Source organism: Tachyglossus aculeatus, chromosome 3 (assembly GCF_015852505.1).
Source record: "Tachyglossus aculeatus isolate mTacAcu1 chromosome 3, mTacAcu1.pri, whole genome shotgun sequence".
NCBI classification, from domain to species: domain Eukaryota; kingdom Metazoa; phylum Chordata; class Mammalia; order Monotremata; family Tachyglossidae; genus Tachyglossus; species Tachyglossus aculeatus.
In genome coordinates, this window is record NC_052068.1 from 81,848,198 (window position 1) to 81,867,007 (window position 18,810).

The window sequence follows — 18,810 nt, forward strand, 5'->3', positions numbered from 1 at the left end:
TTTGTCCTTTGGGACAACCTGATCACCTCCCCAGCGTTTAGAACAATGCTTTGCACATTGAGAGCGCTTAATAAATGTCATTATTATTGTTATTATTATTCTCTGTGCCTCATCTGTGAAATGGGAATTAAGACTGTGAGCGCCATGTGGGACAAGCAACCACCCCAGCGCTTAATATAGTACCTGGCACACAGTAAGTGCTTAACAAATACCAGAATTAGATTTATTACTTCTTTCTATGGTTCCCTCTTCTTAAGGGGAAATTGTGGGGAGGTGCTTGATTTCATTGCCCTGGATTCATGTGGAGACCTTCAATGACCTCTTTCCCATTTCTGCCTTTTAAATCCTGTAAAGGCAAATATATTGCCTAACTCCGAATTCATGTTACTAATATTAGAATCTCTGTCTTAAGTAGGAACCAGGAGCCAATGCTCCGGGCTTGCCAGGAATACACTGAAACAAACAAGATCAAATGCTAAATATTGTAATTAGATAATAGTCTAAGCAACCAGAAGCATTCGTATTTGCCAACAAGGGTCACAAGGGAGGTTTGGGGGGAAGCAGGATGAGAACCGAGTGAAGGCGAAGGGCGAAGGCATTCCTCTGTGCCTGCGGCCAGGTTCTGAGACTGAACTCAGCGTGATGTGACACAACTCCAGCTGCATGCACAGGCACCATTTGTGAAGGCACTTGAACTGCACTGGTCATATTCCAGGTTTGGCAGTTTAGGCACCGTCCAGGTGCTGGTTGGGATCACGTGATTTCTTTATGTATTACTGCTAGGGTCACTGCGGGGCCAACTGGGGGAGTGTCTAACATAAGGTAACCTGAATTGTGTGCCCTCAAAGGAACCTGGATGGGACTGAAAAGGCAAGAGGGACAAAGATAGAAAGTCCTAAAAAAACAAAAGGAGCGAAAAGAGGGAAGAAACAGTCACAGTGATAAAGACAGAAAAAAGGACAAAGATGGAGCGAAGGAGGGCAGGTAAAGACAGAAGATGAGAGCCAAAGAATGAGGCAAGGGAGCAAGGAGGGATGAGGGGAATGGGATGTTGGGAAGGTAGAAAAGGGGCAAAGAAGTAGGAGAGGTTGGAAAAGAACAGAAGGTGCTGCTGCAGAGCCATCCATCCCCTGAGACATGCCTGTACCCACACATATCCCCAGACTTACACAAAATATTTGTCACCTGGATTCAGTCAGGAACTGCCAACAGAATAATTGTCAGTGATTGCCTTCTGGGCCAGGAATAGCAATATTCTGTGTGGCTGAATGCCATTTTTCTGAGTACCCCCGAAACTTCCTGAAAGGATGGTTCAGTGATCACTGCATCATCATCATCATCCTTATTACGACTATTACTATCATCATTATTCTTCTTGTTGTTGTTATACTTGTTAAGCACTTATTATGATCACTGAGATAGCTACAAGTTAATCATGTCGGTCACAGTCTCCGTGTCCAGGTTGCCTCACAGTTTGAGTAGGAGGGAGTAGGATTTAATCCCCATTTTATATATTAGGAAACTGAGGCACAGAGAATTTAAGTGACTTGCCCAAAGTCACACAGCAGACAAGTGCAGAACCTGGATTAGAACACAGGTCCTCTGACCCCCAACCTCATGCTTTTTCCGTTAGGTCATGCTTGCTCCTTTCTCCTGCCCTTCATGCATACATGGCTGAAAATCAGTCCCCAGAACAGGGGACTTTCCTGCTAGAAACCTCTTGAGAGTTGGTAGAGGTTAATCTGCTTAATGGGTGGGAAGGGGAGTGGTTGGCCCCACCCCTGGGAGGAAAAACACAAGATGCCTGTGGGTGGAATATACGAGACAAAATCAGTTGAATTTTAAAAGTTATAATTTACCCTGGCATGTCATTTATTTTCAAGGAAAGTGGAAATATTTCTCCAATTCTTTTAAAGCAACACTATGCCAATATCAAGAGACTATGATAAATATTAACTTTGCTGAGAAAAGCACTCCATATGTAAAATATGTATTTTTATGAGTTTGCATTGACAAACTCATATGTGTGTGATAACAAGCCTGAATAGAATTTAATTGCTATAGAATGCATCTCATTTCAAAATATGTCAGGGTTTCATATACCGTACATCATCCATACATCACAAAGTTTCATTTGCCCTCTCATTTTTCCTTTCAAGCCTTGCTCCTTGGAACAGTGGTTCCTAAAACATATCCAATTCAAATAGCAGAAATGAGTGACTAATTTCACCACCCTTTTCCTTAACTCATATTGAGACTATGGAAGAAGAACTAGTTTTATGGAGGGAGGTCTAGTTCTATAGTTTTTTGGATGGGAGTACCTGGCTTTGGGTGGGAGTACTAAGAGTAGTAGTTACCTTATATAAATTGATGGCTCCTGTCTGATGAAATTAGAGTGCTGCTGATCTACGTGGGGCAGAACTAACAGTCTTAGAAAAGGGAACACATTTTTGTTCCCACTTCCTTATCAGTGTAGGCCTTTGATTCCTTGACTGATTTCCTGGTCTTCATTCTATTGTACCAACAAGAAGTTCTTTTTGTGGTGATATCTCCAGATTGATCACAATGAATTTGTTTGAGTCTATAAAGATATTCAACAATTACCTCATTTTAAAAATGGGGATTGAGACCGTGAGTCCCACGTGGGACGGGGACTGTGTCCAACCCAATTTGCTTGTATCCACCCCAGCACTTATGTGCCTGGCACATAATGGGTGCTTAACAAATACCACAGTTATTCCCTCTAGACCGTGAGCTCATAATGAGTAGGGAACATGGGCTTTTGTTACTTTGTATTCTTCCAAGCACTTAGTACAGTGCTTTGCACACAGGAGGTGCTCAATAAATATGGTTGAATGAATGAATTAAATACTGGCTTTGGAATTTTATATGTCCCCTCATTGGCCTGTGAGAGTCAACAAAATCACCTCTGCTCCCCTGGTACTGTGAGCCTTCTCAGGATGGCAGCACAGTTTGGTAAAATGTCCTGTGGTCTGGAAAAGCTCAGCATGTCCTCTGCCAATTAGAGAGGGAACCCGTTGTCATCAGAGTTCCCAGAACAAAAAAGGAGAACGTGGATGGCTTCACTAACACCAACTCCTGAATGCAAGGGGAGCTCCACAAATGGCACAAACGGTGTCATATGGCTGGCTTGGTGCCAAATCTACTTCTTCAGTATTTATTGACTGCTTACCATGTGCAGAACAATGTGCGAAGTGTTCAGAAGAGTCCAACAAAACAGACCTGTTCTCTGTCCACAATGACTTTACTTATAAAGAGTTTCAGAATTACTTGGTCCAAGTAGATATTTTAAGCAAAAAAGAAAAATCCTTTCAAAAATACATTTGTAGACCTAGCCAATATGTTTGCTGAAATCTTTAATATTCTTTGAACCTCAAATCTCCTGTCTTGCCCTAGAGAGCAATCAAAGGATCTGGTTGAAGTACCAGGATCTGGCTGACGTTGAAAATGGGAAATTACGAAAAGTTAGATGGAGAAAATATTCTAGAAGGAAATGGAAATTTGGGGAAGATAAAACTTAATCATATTTATTGAGAGCTTACTGTGTGCAGAGCACTGTACTAAGCATTGGGAGAGTACAATATAACAGACATTCTCTGGACATATAATGCATTATAATATTAGCATAAAAGTACTGGTCTCCTCATATATTTAAAAATATAAAATTCCTAGTTTGATTCAGACAAAAAGTATTAGCCAATGGGACTAGGTGAGTACTGAGCCCAGTGTTCCCTCAGAAAGCCCCCAGGCAAAGCCTGCATAGGTTCACTTCAATTTGTGGATCCCATGGGTCCTTAATCCTTGGGGCCAGGTCAGGCTGGCACCAGTCTGTGCCCATTTGGGTTCATCTAGGCTTGGGCACTGCCCCAAGTCTCCAAAGTTAATTGTTTTTCTTTGCCTTCTGTCATCACTTAACTGAATAGAAATGGGTTGGGCTGCATTGAGGCCCCACAGACAGCTTTGAACCTATCTGGATGAAGACAAAGAAGGCATGTTGAAATCCTTATTTACTGTAATCCTCCTTTCCCCTGCCGCTTGCTCTATGTTGAACATCTCTGGGAGGGTAAGTGTTCTGTGATACCAGAGAGATCCCTACATGCCACCTGCAAGTGAGCAGAGTCAGACCCAGAATATTTAAAGGAGTCATTTCCTCTTTAAAAAGTTGGTAGTATTAGGGTGCATCCCTTAAAATTCAGTATTTGGGTGAGCAAGGTCCCATATTTTGTCAGTTTGTATAGCCTGGGTTAAATTTCCCAATTTGGAGCTCCACAGTGCTATACTGCTCAGTAATAACAATACTTACTGTACTGTATTTAGCAATCAATCAATCAATCAATCGTATTTATTGAGCGCTTACTATGTGCAGAGCACTGTACTAAGCGCTTGGGAAGTACAAATTGGCAACACATAGAGACAGTCCCTACCCAACAGTGGGCTCACAGTCTAAAAGGGGGAGACAGAGAACAGAACCAAACATACCAACAAAATAAAATAAATAGGATAGAAATGTACAAGTAAAATAAATAAATAAATAAATAGAGTAATAAATATGTACAACCATATATACATATATACAGGTGCTGTGGGGAAGGGAAGGAGGTAAGATGGGGGGATGGAGAGGGGGACGAGGGGGAGAGGAAGGAAGGGGCTCAGTCTGGGAAGGCCTCCTGGAGGAGGTGAGCTCTCAGCAGGGCCTTGAAGGGAGGAAGAGAGCTAGCTTGGCGGAGGGGCAGAGGGAGGGCATTCCAGGCCTGGGGGATGACGTGGGCCGGGGGTCGACGGCGGGACAGGCGAGAACGAGGTACAGTGAGGAGATTAGCGGTAGAGGAGCAGAGGTTGCGGGCTGGGCAGTAGAAGGAGAGAAGGGAGGACTTTCTATGTGTTAAGCACTGGAATTAGAGGCATAGCTGGAATTAGAACCCAGAACCTTCAGACTCTTCATCCCACGCTCTTTCCATTTGGCCATGCTGCTTCTCAAGAAGAAGCATAATAACTTCTGTTAGCCATTAGCTTCCCCCTGCCTCATACTTGATTTGGGGAATGAAGAAGGTGCACACCTACTCCAATGACAGTACATCGACCTGATGTGCATATACCTTTAATTCTATCTGTTCTAACAATTTTGACACCTGTCTATGTCTTTTGTTTTGTTGTCTGTCTCCCCTTTCTAGACCGTGAGTCCGTTGTTGAGTAGAGACCGTCTCTATATGTTACCGACTTGTACTTCCCAAGCGCTTAGTACAATTACTGTGTGCAGAACACTGTACTAAGCATTGGGAGAGTACAATATAGCAGACATTTTCTGGACATATAATGCATTATAATATTAGCATAAAAGCCCTGGTCTCCTCATATATTTATGAGGCGCTCAATAAGCACTCAATAAATATGATTATTTAAGCACTCAATAAATATGATTGAATGAATGAATGAATCGACCTAGGAAGCCGTCGAAGCGGTCGAGTCAGAATGCTCAACTTGCCATTTTGGATCTGAACATCTTCCAGGGTTCCTGGCCAGATTGTGCAGTCTGGTCTGAACTGCAGGTCCTCTCCGGACCCCTTACAAGTCTGGGGGATTGGAATAAAGGGGTATTTTCAATGTAGAGGACTGGTTCTCAAGGACAATGGCAGGCAAGAACAAGTTTTTGAATCTCTTCTTAAACTCCTGGCTGGCCTAAGAAACTCAAGGCACTGAACCTCAAGCCATCCCAGGATACTGGTCATTCATTCATTCATTCGATTGTATTTATTGAGCACTTACTGTGTACAGAGCTCTGTACTAAGCGCTTGGAAAGTGCAATGCAGCAACAGAGATAATCCCTGCCCACAATGGGCTCACGGTCTAGAAGTGGGGAGACAAACATCAGAACAAGGTCCCCCCCACACTATAGGAATAACCTCCCGTGTTTCTAAGGCCACAAAATGGTGTATCTGGGGGCTGCTGCGCTGATGTCAGCATTGCAGCAAGAATGAGGTGGTCATCCTGACCAACTCAGGACCACCACTACCACCAGATTGTGTGCTTCACAAAGAAATGTTCCATGAACACCAGCATCAGTGGCAGATCCTAGTGAGTCAGTCAGTTGTATTTATTGAGCACTTACTGTGTGCAGAGCATTGTACTTAGCACTTGGAAGCGTACACTATACCAATAAATGGACACATTCCTTTCCCACAATGAGCTTACGGCCTAGAGGCCAAAGGTTGGATAATGTAGGTGTTTTTCCAGTGTAAAAAAATAAAAACATTTATCAATGCTATCAGATGGGGAAAAGAAATTCTGTGGGCATAAATACAAAAGAATGGCAGGGACACACGTTCTCATCAGCATTGCTGAGCAACGGTCTGATGGCATTATAAGCACCAGGCAGGGAGTGAGGATTTTAGTCATCGGGGTACAGACTAGGAGGAAAGGATTCAGAGAGCCAATAGGCCCCAAAATGCCACTATTTCTTTTCAGCTGTGACTGAAATCTCCCTGGCTCAAGCCATGAGAGCAATTGCCCCCATGGCCATGTGGAGTGGGCAGTAGATGGGTGTGATGATTTTACTGCCGGACCTGGGATGGAGACTCTCACTGTCCACCTGCTTCCTATGCATATGCGAACACGTGGTCGTGTAAAATCAAGTCCTGTGGCCTTTTGAGCCACAGAGGCTGCCCCCAGTACAGCCCCCTATATTGCTTGTATCTGAATAGGAACCATTTGGAATGTTTAGCTGTTCAACTAACTCATAATTGGAGTAGAAAGTATTGGAACCAAATTCTTTTGATTCACATGTTATTAGCAAGCCCAGAGTTTTTGCCCCTGAAGGGTACCTTCGCTTATGTACACAGAATCCTTCTTATCGGAACAGCCACATAAAAGCTGCCACCTGCAACCAAAACGCCAAAGCATTTCCTTAGTTTTTTTTTCCTAGTCCATTAGAAAAGGGGCAAAAAGACCTTGAAAGTAAAAATCATCAATGTTAAAGGAAAAAGTTTTACAATCCAGGTCTAGAAAGGGTCCTATAACAGAAGTCAACAGAGTCCAGTAAGAATAAATACACATGAAAAGAGCTGTGTGGCATAGTGAAAAGAGCACAAGCTTTGGAATGAGAAGGACCTGGGTTCTAATCCCAACTCCCCACTTGTCTTCTCTGTGACCTTGGGCAAGTCACTTAACTTCTCTGTGTCTCAGTTATCTCATCTGAAAAATGAGGTTAAAACTATGAGCCCCATGCGGGACAGGAACTGTGTCCAACCTGATTACCTTGTTTCTATCCTAGCGCTTAGAACAGTGCTTGACAGAGAGTAAGCACTTAAATACCATTATTATTAATTCAATTTTTAACTAATGGAAGAATCATAATTAATACAGAATACAATAGATTATTTGTTGAATGTTCCTTACTTTTATATTGGGAACATTCCAATTATTAAAGAAAGAATAGTTGCTATCCCAATAGTGCTGTTTCTAATGAGTGTTTCCTTTTCACCCACAGAGATTTACGTCTCACTATCCAACAGGTTTAGTCATGTGCTACCTTATCCGACAATAAAATGTTCAGCAAAAAGTGATAAACTTGCACATCAAAATCCCAACACAACTTTGCAGTGTTACCTGAAAGTAAACATCCTAGGGATACATTTGGCTGAAGAAATCATAGATGTTTAATTCGAAATCATTCCTCAATAAGATTTTTTCATTGAAACCTCTCTGAACACAGCCTCAGATGATGTTTTGAAACCCACTTCTTTTAATGGTATATTCTAAAGGCGTTCCTACGTGACATGTACACCTTGCACTGTAACGGCTCCTTGAGGGCAGATATCAGGTCTACTATCTCTTTTGTACTCTCCTCAGTGCTCAGTTTACCCCGCTGCAGACCTTACTAAATACTTTTGACTGGCTTTATTCATGTGTGAAAACCCAAAATCCAGCCCTGGATCTTTCCACTTTCTTGAACGTTGTCTAATTAGTACCCTTTTTTAATCAAAGAGGCAAAATATAGTTGCCCTTTTCCATCAGTCTTCAAAATTTGTGAAAGCACAGGCTTGAAATTCTGGTCATTTGGAGTAATTTTTGCAGTCCTTATCTTGTTCAGACATTTTATTCCTGGATGCTTTTAACACTAATTTAGTTGTTTGTGTGAGGAAAGGAGTAGGAAAGCTGCCGACAAACTTTTCTTTAGCCTTAGTTCCCCTGCTGACTTGATGGAATTCACTACGAAATTGTTATGCACGGTTGCTCACTTCAGCTTAATTTTATATTGAGTGTGCTTTTTATGTTAAACATGTGCAGCCCCTCAGAGGTAGAACACCAATATATAACCAATTTTTTATGGTCTGTCCTCCAGCTAAGGCAAGTAACAAGGATACATTGAGCACGTAAAGACGTAGAATAATACTGTTCCATTGAGCTGGCCAGGGTTTAAGGTCTTCAGGAAGCCATCCTTTTCTTTCTCCTTTGCAGATGGCCATCACAGCAGTGACCCTTGGAGCTCCTCCAGTGGAATGAATCAGCCTGGGTACGGAGGAATGCTGAGCAATTCTTCCCATATTCCACAGTCTAGCAGCTACTGCAGCCTGCATCCGCATGACCGTTTGGTAAGGAAAATACTTGGAAGTCAGGCCATGGGAGATCGCCACCTTTTTCCCTGGGCGTATGCATACGGTCTCTTGTCGTGGGCATTTTGCCCTGTTTTGGGATGCAGGGAAACCTTGGGGGATCTGCCCTGCACAGAGGAGACCTTTGGGGAAGGGTCCCAATGCAGCTGTTGCTCTGTTCAGGGAAAACCCAGGGGCTCAGAAGAGTCTCAACTGGGCAGCTGCACTTTTCATGAGCTCAGTGGGAGCTCAGAGCTCTCCCGCTGCCCAGCTTGAAGCAGGCGCTAACCCAGAAGCACACCTACTTTGAGGACAAGAGCTTTGCTAAGCTGCATGGCCTTAAGGCAGGCTTAGCTGGGCCCTGGTAAGGCTAACCCAATGAATCAGGTTATATTTAAACAGAATAACTTTATAATTGTATATGATCTCATGTTTCCACAAAAGAAATCTGACTGTTTAGGGATTTGGGAAGAGATGGGCTCATCTTAGTGTTCCTTTTTTCCCCAGTGTGTCCCAACTCCTTCTTTCCCCTGCACTTTCTTGAATAGTCTAACTCTTTTGAAATGTCCAGGTCAGTCCAGAGCAGGAAATAAAACTACATAAACTGGGTCAGTGTTTGCAAAATAAACTGGGCTAGTGTTTCACATTCTGCCCTAGAAAGACCTTTTCTTCCTGAAACTCAAGCTAATGAAAACCTACAGGTTTAGGAGAAAAGGTTTGGGATGATATAATTTCCTCTCAAAGTTGAAAGCACATCAATCCACCAGAGGAACCCGTGGTTAAACAAACTGTAGAATTTTTTCAGGTACCCTGAGAAAAAGAAGCCGCGTGGCTCAGACGAAAGAGCACGGGCTTGGGAGTCAAAGGTCATGGGTTCTAATCTTGACTCTGCCACTTGTCAGCTGGGTGCCTTTGGGCTAGTCATGTAACTTCTCTGTGCTTCAGTCCCTTCATCTGGAAAATGGGGATTGAGACTGTGAGCCCGCTGTTGGTAGGGAACGTCCCTATATGTTGCCAACTTGTGCTTCCCAAGCGCTTAGTACAGTGCTCTGCACACAGTAAGCGCTCAATAAATATGATTGATGATGATCACCTTGTATCCCCCCAGCGCTTAGAACAGTGCTTGGCACATAGTAAGCGTTTAACATATGCCATCATTATTACTATTAAAAAGGAATCAAGGATCGTGTTTCCAGGTGGCCAGGGTCAGGTGAGGCCTTGCCCCAGTTGCCTGGCTATGGTGTGTCCCTTATTTGAGAAGAATCGTGTTCTCTTATAGTTGTCTTCAGACTTGGAAAGGAAACCATCCTTTCTGAAACACCGTGTAGGGACTTTTTTGGGGGAGACCACTAAGAGATCGAGAGACTCAAAAAAAAATGTGACCTCCTTGGAGGGGAACTGTGCTTTTAAGAGAAGGTTGGGTTCAGAGTGTCATCAGTCCTGAATCCATCATAGGTAAAGGTAAATCACCTAGCTGCCCTGTGAATCGATCTGGGGCCCAAGACCGAGGAAGCACATCCAGCTAGAAAACCTGCAGTCATTCCTGCTCTCCATGAAATAGTAGGTTTTCCAATGAAAACAGTGCAGTAATGACCTTTGGAGATGGAACTGGAATCCTTCTTGCTATAACCAAGTCATGAGCAGATTGTTCGTGATCTCAGTTGCAATGCAAGCTGAACATTTACCCTTACTTTTGACAGGAGACACCATACACTTTGAGTACAATGCTCATACTGCTATTTCTTTGAAGAGTTTTGCTAGTATGTGTATCTTGTGCAAGTGATATAGCTGAATACTCCTTTCTCATATATACTTTATATTCCACATATATTAGAGTTATATGCCTATTGTATGTGTGGAATATTAAAGTCTCTATGGCTTATGTAGGAGAAAAAAAGAGAGAATGAATAGTTATCTTTATTTGAAGATGAAGGCACTATCCATGAACTTTACCAATGTGGAAGGATGTAGCAGAATTAAGTGGCATATGGACAGCCTAAAGCAGAGTTTGACCGGGCATGCCTCATTCGTACATGTGACAAATTAACTAATTTTTTTAAAGATCACTTTATGTGAATTTCAAAGTAGTGATTGTCTTCCAAGCATTCTGGTACAGTTTTAACCTGCTGACTTTAAAAATATCAAATTATTAAGTCCAATAATCACAATTATAGTTACTTTAATAATTATAAATCTCATTGAATGTACTTTCTGGTGGTAATTTAAGCATACATTGTAAAACCTTTGGCCTTTCATTTTAAAACAGCCTCCATAACATGTTTACCTAGCTCGTACTCAAAATCAGCTCTACTTAGCACAAAGAAAAGTGGAAAATCAACAATTACCCAATGAATTTAAGTAAAGAACTGATCCAGATCACTTCAGCTGAAACGACTCTGTGTTTTTTGTAATTATCTGGGTAATTCCAGTCAATGGGAAGGAATTTGGGCAGAATTATTTGGATGTCTCTGTCAACCTTCCTGCTGAAGATTAGGGACTCCCCCCTCCCTCGCTCTCAGGTTAGATTATAAAATCCTGCGTCACTTTTACAAGCAACATTAACCATTGGCAATTCATTAATTAATCAATGGAATGTATTAATGATAATATTGCTGGTAATAATAATTTAAAACTTGTGGATTAAGCACTTACTATATGCCATGTACTGTTCTAAGCTCTGGGGTAATTACAAGGTAATCAGGTTGGATGCAGTCCACATCCTACATGGGGCTTGCAGCCTTAATTCCCATTTTACAGATGAGGTAACTGAGGCCCAGAGAAGTTAAGTGACTTGCCCACGGTCATACAGCAGACAAGTGATAGAGCTGGGATTAGAACCCAGGTCCTTTTGAGTCCCAGGCCTGTGCTTTATCCATTAGGCCATGCTACTTTTCTGATCTTATCAATCACTAGGCCATGCTACTTCTCTGATCGTATTAATCACTGTTGTGGGCAGAGCACTGTACACTATACTGCTTGCGAGAGTAGAAACTGTTAGACACAGTCCCTGTCCTCAGGGAGTTTACAGTGGAATAGAAGAGCTTACAGTCACCTAACAATACCTGTCGACAATATCAGTCTGACAATACCTGTCATCCTCTTATTTCCATTTTTTTTGGTTCGTACTGCACTACTTGATTTCCTTTAGATTGTGAGCCCACCGAGACACAGGGACTGTGTAATTTCCCAACGATGTATTCTCTCCCGACACTTAGTACAGTGCTTTCTGCACACAGTAAGTGCTTAATAAATACTATTACTACTTTAACATTTCAACCTTTAAAAGATACAGACCAACAAAATCCTACAGCTAATAGCTTCTCCAGTGTTCATATTAGAAAAAAAGAATTTAGAACATTATATCTCACTGACCCCTCTCCCTGTAGGTAGAATATGTTGTTAGACATTGATTTCCGAAAGGGATTTTGGAATCTGTTTATTCTCCTGGACTGATGAGCTGGTAGTCCTTAAATCTCTTGAGACACCCATACCCGGAAACCTTAGCTAGAGGCCATTCATCTCTAGAGTTTTAACCTCTGTCACTTTGTTAAATCTGCTTTCAAACTATTTCTTGAATTTTGTTCCAAATATTCCAACTGTTCCAGTGTTGCCCCTTGCATTATTAATTGGGTGTGAAAATAGTCCTTGCAGAGCCACTCCATAGGTTACTGGAGTCTGAATACTGAGTTGAATACCAGGCACCATTAGTGCCTGGTGGCAAAATAGGAGCAGAAGTGGATAAAAATGACAGCTAGGGAAGTAGTTTTCAAGATATGCTTCCCCAGGAATCTACAGAGACCTGTATTGGGGCCCAACCTAGAAGTCTCAAATAACTCCAAAGTACCTTGGCCTTATAATTCCATCAATCAATCTGTGGTGTTTTTTTGAATGCCTACTGAATGAAAAGCATGCCACTAAATCATTCAATGATATTCTATGTTATTGGGTGCTTACTTTGTATAGAGCATTGAACTAATAATAATAATTATAATGGCATTTATTAAGTGCTTACTATGTGCAAAGCGCTGTTCTAAGTGCTGGGGAGGTTACAAGGAGATCAGGTTGTCCCACAGGGGGCTCACAGTCTTAATCCTGATTTTACAGTTGAGGGAACTGAGGCACAGAGAAGTGAAGTGACTTGCCCAAAGTCACACAGCTGACAATTGGCAAACCCCTGACCCCTGACTCCAAAGCCCGTGCTCTAAGCATTTGTGAGGGTATAGTTGGCAGACACAATCCTTCCCCTCACGAAGCTTAGAGATATTGGGAAAGTACAGCAGAAGCAAAATACATATCCCCTGCTCTAAAGGAATTTATAACCATATAGGGGAAGCAGACAAAAAATGGTTGCAAATAATGGAAGTGGGGGATGGACAAGAATAAAGGGCTGCCGCACGGACCTTTAGTGGAAAGACATTACAATTCTCCCGTTATTCCCAATCTTTATATTCTTGCCTTTTTCAAGACTGCTAAATCCTATGTATCTGGATAGCACCATGGTGTAGGTCCTTCCCTAAACCTAGAGAAGCGCCGTGGCCTGGTGGAAAAAGCATGGGCCTAGGAGAACCTGGCTTTTGATCCCAATTCTTCCAGTTGCCTGCTGTGTTATGTTGGGCAAGTCACTTAAGGAACTAAGGAACATAGTCACAAGGAAATATGTCTCAGTTCCCTCATCTGAAAAATGAGAATTCAGTACCTGTTCTCTCTCCTACTCAGACTGTGAACCACCTATGGGACCTGATGAGATTGTACCTACCAAAGTGTATAATACAGTGCTTGGCATATAGTAAGTGCTTAACTAATAGCACAGTTGCTATTATTTTATTCCTTAGCAGATTAATCATCTGGACAAAGGTAACATTAGAGAAGTTCACCTCTGGAGAGACTGATAGATCCATTTCTGAGTATCAAGAAATGATATTCCCCAAGTAAAGCCATTTGTCCATCCCTGAAACTTTATTAGAAAGTTGGGATCCAGGACAGCTAACATAGCAGAAGTAGACACTGGTGATGGTAGATGTTGCTGTCCATTGCAAAGTATTCTTAAGGAAAAAAAGCTCCAGAAAAATAGAATTTACTAGGAATTATCTAGCCGAGAAAAGTGTACATCCATTTGTTCCTTTCTGAGTTTTCTTTCATTCCATTTTCTCCCAAGACATTCTCTGGCTTATGTGTCCTCTCAGCCTTCCAAACTTTAATCTAGCTCTTTCAGTGTTAAGTGATGAAGCATTAACACATTTTTTGTCATTTCCCCAAAATTCAAATGATCCCTAAAGTTTGTCATGACTTTTAAAACTCCCAGTTGCACCTTTGTTAAAATGTAGTTTTTAAGAAATCTTCACACACTTTCTTTTTACATTTGCTCTTCTGATTTTAAGCAGTAAAGCTGTAATCCACCATTCCTTTAAGTTAAGTGAATGATAGCAGAAGCTTTTCCTACAACCTTTATGCTCCAATCTATCAGTGGTATATATTGAGGGTGTAAGGTGTGCAAGAGCTGTACTAAGAGCAGGATTAACTGTATTAACTAATTGCACTAACTGTACTAAGAGCTTGGGATAGTGCTGTACTCTGTTGTAGTACAGTAGTTAGAAGACACAATCCCTGCCCTAAAGGAGTGTACAGTGTAGTGGAGCATACAATCCTTCTCACTCCTATCAAGGTGAAAGTGCAGTAATTACTAAACCTGGACAAAATTCATTTTATTATTATCTTCTCTTCTGCAATTTTGAAATTTGTCCAAAGATACCATGAGACAGTTTTTTCTCATGAGATTAAAAAAAAATCATAACCAGCAGCACAAAAAAGAAAAACTCTGTAAATAAAACGGTACGATAAATTGTTTAGGTAATGATCGTGTGAAAGGAAGAAAATTTCCTGATCTGCCATAGTAGTCTCTCTTCCCCCCATTTTTGTTTTTATTTCCCAAATTAATCTCAGGCCAACTTCCTTATATACATTAGTTGTCTATATTTTCATTTTCTCATTGCACTGATTGAAATATGATCTCAACTAGACTTTTTTTGAGGGAGGTTTTTACATTCCTTCATTCCTAAAGTGAAGACACTGTTCTGTTACTTATTATTGTCTTCTACGCATCTTATACAAGGTTGTAATGATTAAGAAAATAAATCAAGATAGCCTTGATTGTCAACAGAGTATTGTGCTAGGCATTGTGATTGTGGTTAGAGAAGCTCTGACAAGTCTTTTGGATACTGGAAAAAGAGAAATGAAATCCCCTCACCCCAGTTCTAAGGGGCTGTTGTGTTCTCTCACCAGAACAGATCCCTTTGGATTTGGACATTGCTACTGATCCGTGGAATTCATTAGTGGGAGTTCTGGTGGAGGGAGACTGGCGCTGAAAATAAAATTACCAGATATAAAGGTTTTCTGGGTCATATCCAGACTGGATAGGAGACAGAGCAACTGAGAACTGGATTGTCTGATATAAAGCCATATGGCTGGTTACCTTAACCATGTGGGAGTTATGAAGGGTGCCCCAAAATTTATAACATGGCAATACAAACACAAAGTAATGTGAACTCAGTATCAGCTACACACAAAGAACTTTCTGACACACTCACGTGAGGCTATAATAGAAATAGAATAGACTGTTCCACAAGAGGCAGACACTGTGTATTTCCTCCAGTGTTTACCACAGAGGTCTGTACGCAGTAATCACTTAATAAATTTAATTACTAATACTAGTGCTTCAAAGAAGACTTATATTACCCAGAATCCCCAGAAACTAATATTAAAATGCTGTTATCAATCAAATCTCCCCGTCCAAGAAATTGAAACAGAATAAACGTTCACTGTTCTTTCGCCCTCATCAATCACAAACAATTTTGTATGCTACTTATGAAATCTCTAAAAATGCCACCCCATGAACTCCAGGAAACTGAGCTGTACATTTAGATTTCAGAAAGATAATCTTTTAATGAAGATTCAACAATTTGGTTAGTGGTCTTTATAGAGAACACACAAAGGCATTTTTTTAAATTCAGTCTTGTTCACTATGAACAATAAGAATAATAGTTGTGATATTTATTTAGTACTTACTATGTGCCAAATACTGAACTAAGCACTGGAGTGGGTACAAAATAACCTGATTTCACTTGGGACTCACAATCTCAGTGAAACTGAGAAGAATGATGTATAAAGCATTGCCACTTTCTACCTGGTGTCAGTTTGTATACTTTATTTGTCAACCAGGTGATCCATTTTTAGCCTGAAGATTGTTAATTCACTATTTGCCAAAGGATAAATCTGATTGGGTGATAACTGATATTTAAACTAATTGGTTTATGTTTTAATCTGTAATGTTAAGAACTGAAATTATTTTAGGTAACCACTTCAAAACACATTAGAAAATCTCACTGAGATGGTCTTCAGTTAGGACTTGAAATCAAGTACAGTGAAAATTCTGAAGATATTTTCAAGTGCTTTTTTGTTCAGCTATTGACTTTGTGGTGGACCTGAGGGCAGCTTTCTTTTTTTTGTTAAGTTCTTATATTCAAACATCTCTGCAGACCTCAAACAGATTACTCATTTTACTCTTTGAAGTGTCAGGTGTGTCCATTCATAGTGACATTTTAGATTTTAAGGAAAGAAAATGGATAAAGAAACAATGGCTTATAGTGAAACAGGGCAGAGATAGGGCTTGGAAGTTTTCTTTGTTTACAATTCCTTCTTTTTGTTCTGAATTTCGCACAGAGCTACCCTTCACACTCCTCAGCAGACATCAATTCCAGCCTTCCTCCAATGTCCACTTTTCATCGTAGTGGTTCAAACCATTACAGTGCTTCTTCCTGTACACCGCCCGCTAATGGAACAGACAGCATAATGGGTGAGTCATAAAGATATCTCCGTGTGAATGCCTTCCGCAGAGAAAATTAGAAATGAAAGGGCCTTTTTTGCTTAGAGTAACTCTACTTTTAGCCATCCAGTTTACAGAATACTGGTTATGGCTTAAGAGAGTTTTATTTTAGGGGTGCCAACTTTAGTCTTACAATCACTTCCATATGAAAAAAAAAAGTAAGTCTGTGACGAGCTGACCATAGCTGTCCTTTCTATTTGTGACATGTGAAACTGAACTTTGGGGATTTAGAGATGCTGATGTGAATTTAAATGAGTACATATGAGTCAGATTTTTAGGTAGACAAAGCCTCCTTACTTTGGCAATATTCCCAAATGGCCGTGGAAGAAAGAGTATGACAGGAAAACCTGTTTGGTGCCATTAGCCACCGAGCTAAGTACTAGCACTAAAAAAAAAAAAAGCCTCCCAAGTTTCTCTCAGCAGCAGATTCAGTCAAGTTTTTCCATCATTGCTAATTTGCAGACCATAACTTATGCAAACCCTTTGCATCTGTTTGATCTTCAAAAACCGTGGATAAAGAACCACAGGGTAGTTCTGTTTGTAGTCATATAGGGTTTTGCAGAATTTAAAAACAAGAAGTGGGGTAAGGAAACATCTTCGAGATTTTCATGAAAGGACCTAGAAAAGAAGAAAGTACCTACAGAGCAGAAAGAGAGACCACATATTCCACTTCACACATGGTTAGGCTGATGGAAAGCCCCATCTGTAATCATGAGGTTTAGTTACAAAGTAGTATTAATGATCCTGCGTTTACTTGGCTGTACAGATTTGGGTTTCATGTCTCTCTAGTTTGAGTATTTTCCTTTTGAGGTTTTTGGAGGGAGGTGTGAAACCAGAGGTGGAAGAAAAGTTTGTATTGAGGAGGCTGATTTGAGGACAGGCAGAGGTTTGCCAAGGGCTGACAGGAAACCACCACCATTTTAAGCCTAACAATAATGCTGGGTTTAGAAAAAGTCCTCATGCAGGTGCAGTGGGATAGACACTTCCCTCCCTAAAAATAAGTCCATTAATAATCATATTTTAGATAAACATAGTATCCTTATGACATTGCTCAGACACTGGCATGATAATTTTACATACCATCGTGCTAGTGGTCAAAAGCTACATGAGACCCTTGCTATTAAAGGAAACAGATGACTGAAGGAGTACAGAGTCCATGGAAGGAGAGCTAATTCATAAAGCAGGAGAGAATATTATGGAAGCCAGAAGATGACATTTATTTATTTAGAGTCTTTCTTACTGTTTAGGGCTCTCATACTATATTACAATGTCTGATGAAGCCTCAGAGTAGTTTAGTGAAATCTGTCAATCTGGCAAAGCTAATTTTATTAAGGTGGGGTGGGGGGTGTTGGAGAGAAAGCTGGCAGATAGGCAAAGAGAAGATTGATTCATCCAAGGCCACCAAGAATCAGTGACAAGGGCTGAAATGGAATCCAGAATGCCTAATCTTTGGATGAACTCTAAAGCCCCGCTTCCTAAAGGGAAGGTGCTTACAATCTCAAACTACAAAAATAAATTTTGCTTGCACTGACTAGTTACAGGGAGTCTCGAGCTTCTCTGTGGTTCGAGCCCTCAGAGGTTGGTTTGATTCTCACAGAGTGTGGTAGAAATCAGTGATGGCAACGTGTCTGTGTAAGGAGAATAGAAACTTCTCCTCTGATGTTACTGATACTTTCCTAACTGCGTAGATTAATAGAATACATCTGTACATTTTCTAAAATATTTGGCATCTACTCACTTCTACTTAAATGCACAGGAAGTAAAGAAATATTGCACTGGCCTATATCTCAAAGAACAAACTGAACTAATTAAATAATTGGTAAATAGGGAACACATAGCCCGGCACATGTTTCCAATTACACACGATTCTGTATAAAATGACTGTAAGCAGTACTAATGCAGTAAGAATGGGGTTCAAGCATTAACACATGGGCAATGTAGTTTTCATGTTTTCTTGGTGAAGAAGAAATTCAATACAATCCTTCTATAATGGGGCTGCTGTCTGGGATGTCGCTTCTCATGCACAGTATAAAACCTCCATTATCATTGATAACCCTGCCTTATGAAATATATGTTACTGCAACTTGCCAAAGAGGGGATTAACTCAAAATCTAGAGGATAAAGCCTGATTTAATATAATTTGCCTTAGGCATTTGAAACTTTTTCAGGTGCCTCCGAAGCTAAATTTCACCCTGTTCCTAGATCAGTCTCAAGAAGCCGAGTAGCCTAACCCCACCTTGTATCCTCCCCAGTGCTTAGAATAGTACTTTGCACATAGTAAGCGCTTAATAAATGCCATCATTATTTTTTTTTATTTGAACA

General features: G+C 40.9%; 1 protein-coding gene across 12 annotated transcripts in view; it reads left to right on the top strand.

Moving 5' to 3' along the window:
* Positions 1 to 18,810, top strand: part of TCF4 (transcription factor 4) — a 435,364-nt gene that overhangs the window by 362,529 nt on the left and 54,025 nt on the right. For all 12 annotated transcript variants that reach the window (XM_038743885.1, XM_038743886.1, XM_038743884.1 and 9 more), the window contains 2 exons: positions 8,476 to 8,609; positions 16,326 to 16,458. In XM_038743885.1, coding sequence (XP_038599813.1) covers positions 8,476 to 8,609; positions 16,326 to 16,458 — 267 coding nt within the window. The remainder of the gene's footprint in view (positions 1 to 8,475; positions 8,610 to 16,325; positions 16,459 to 18,810) is intronic.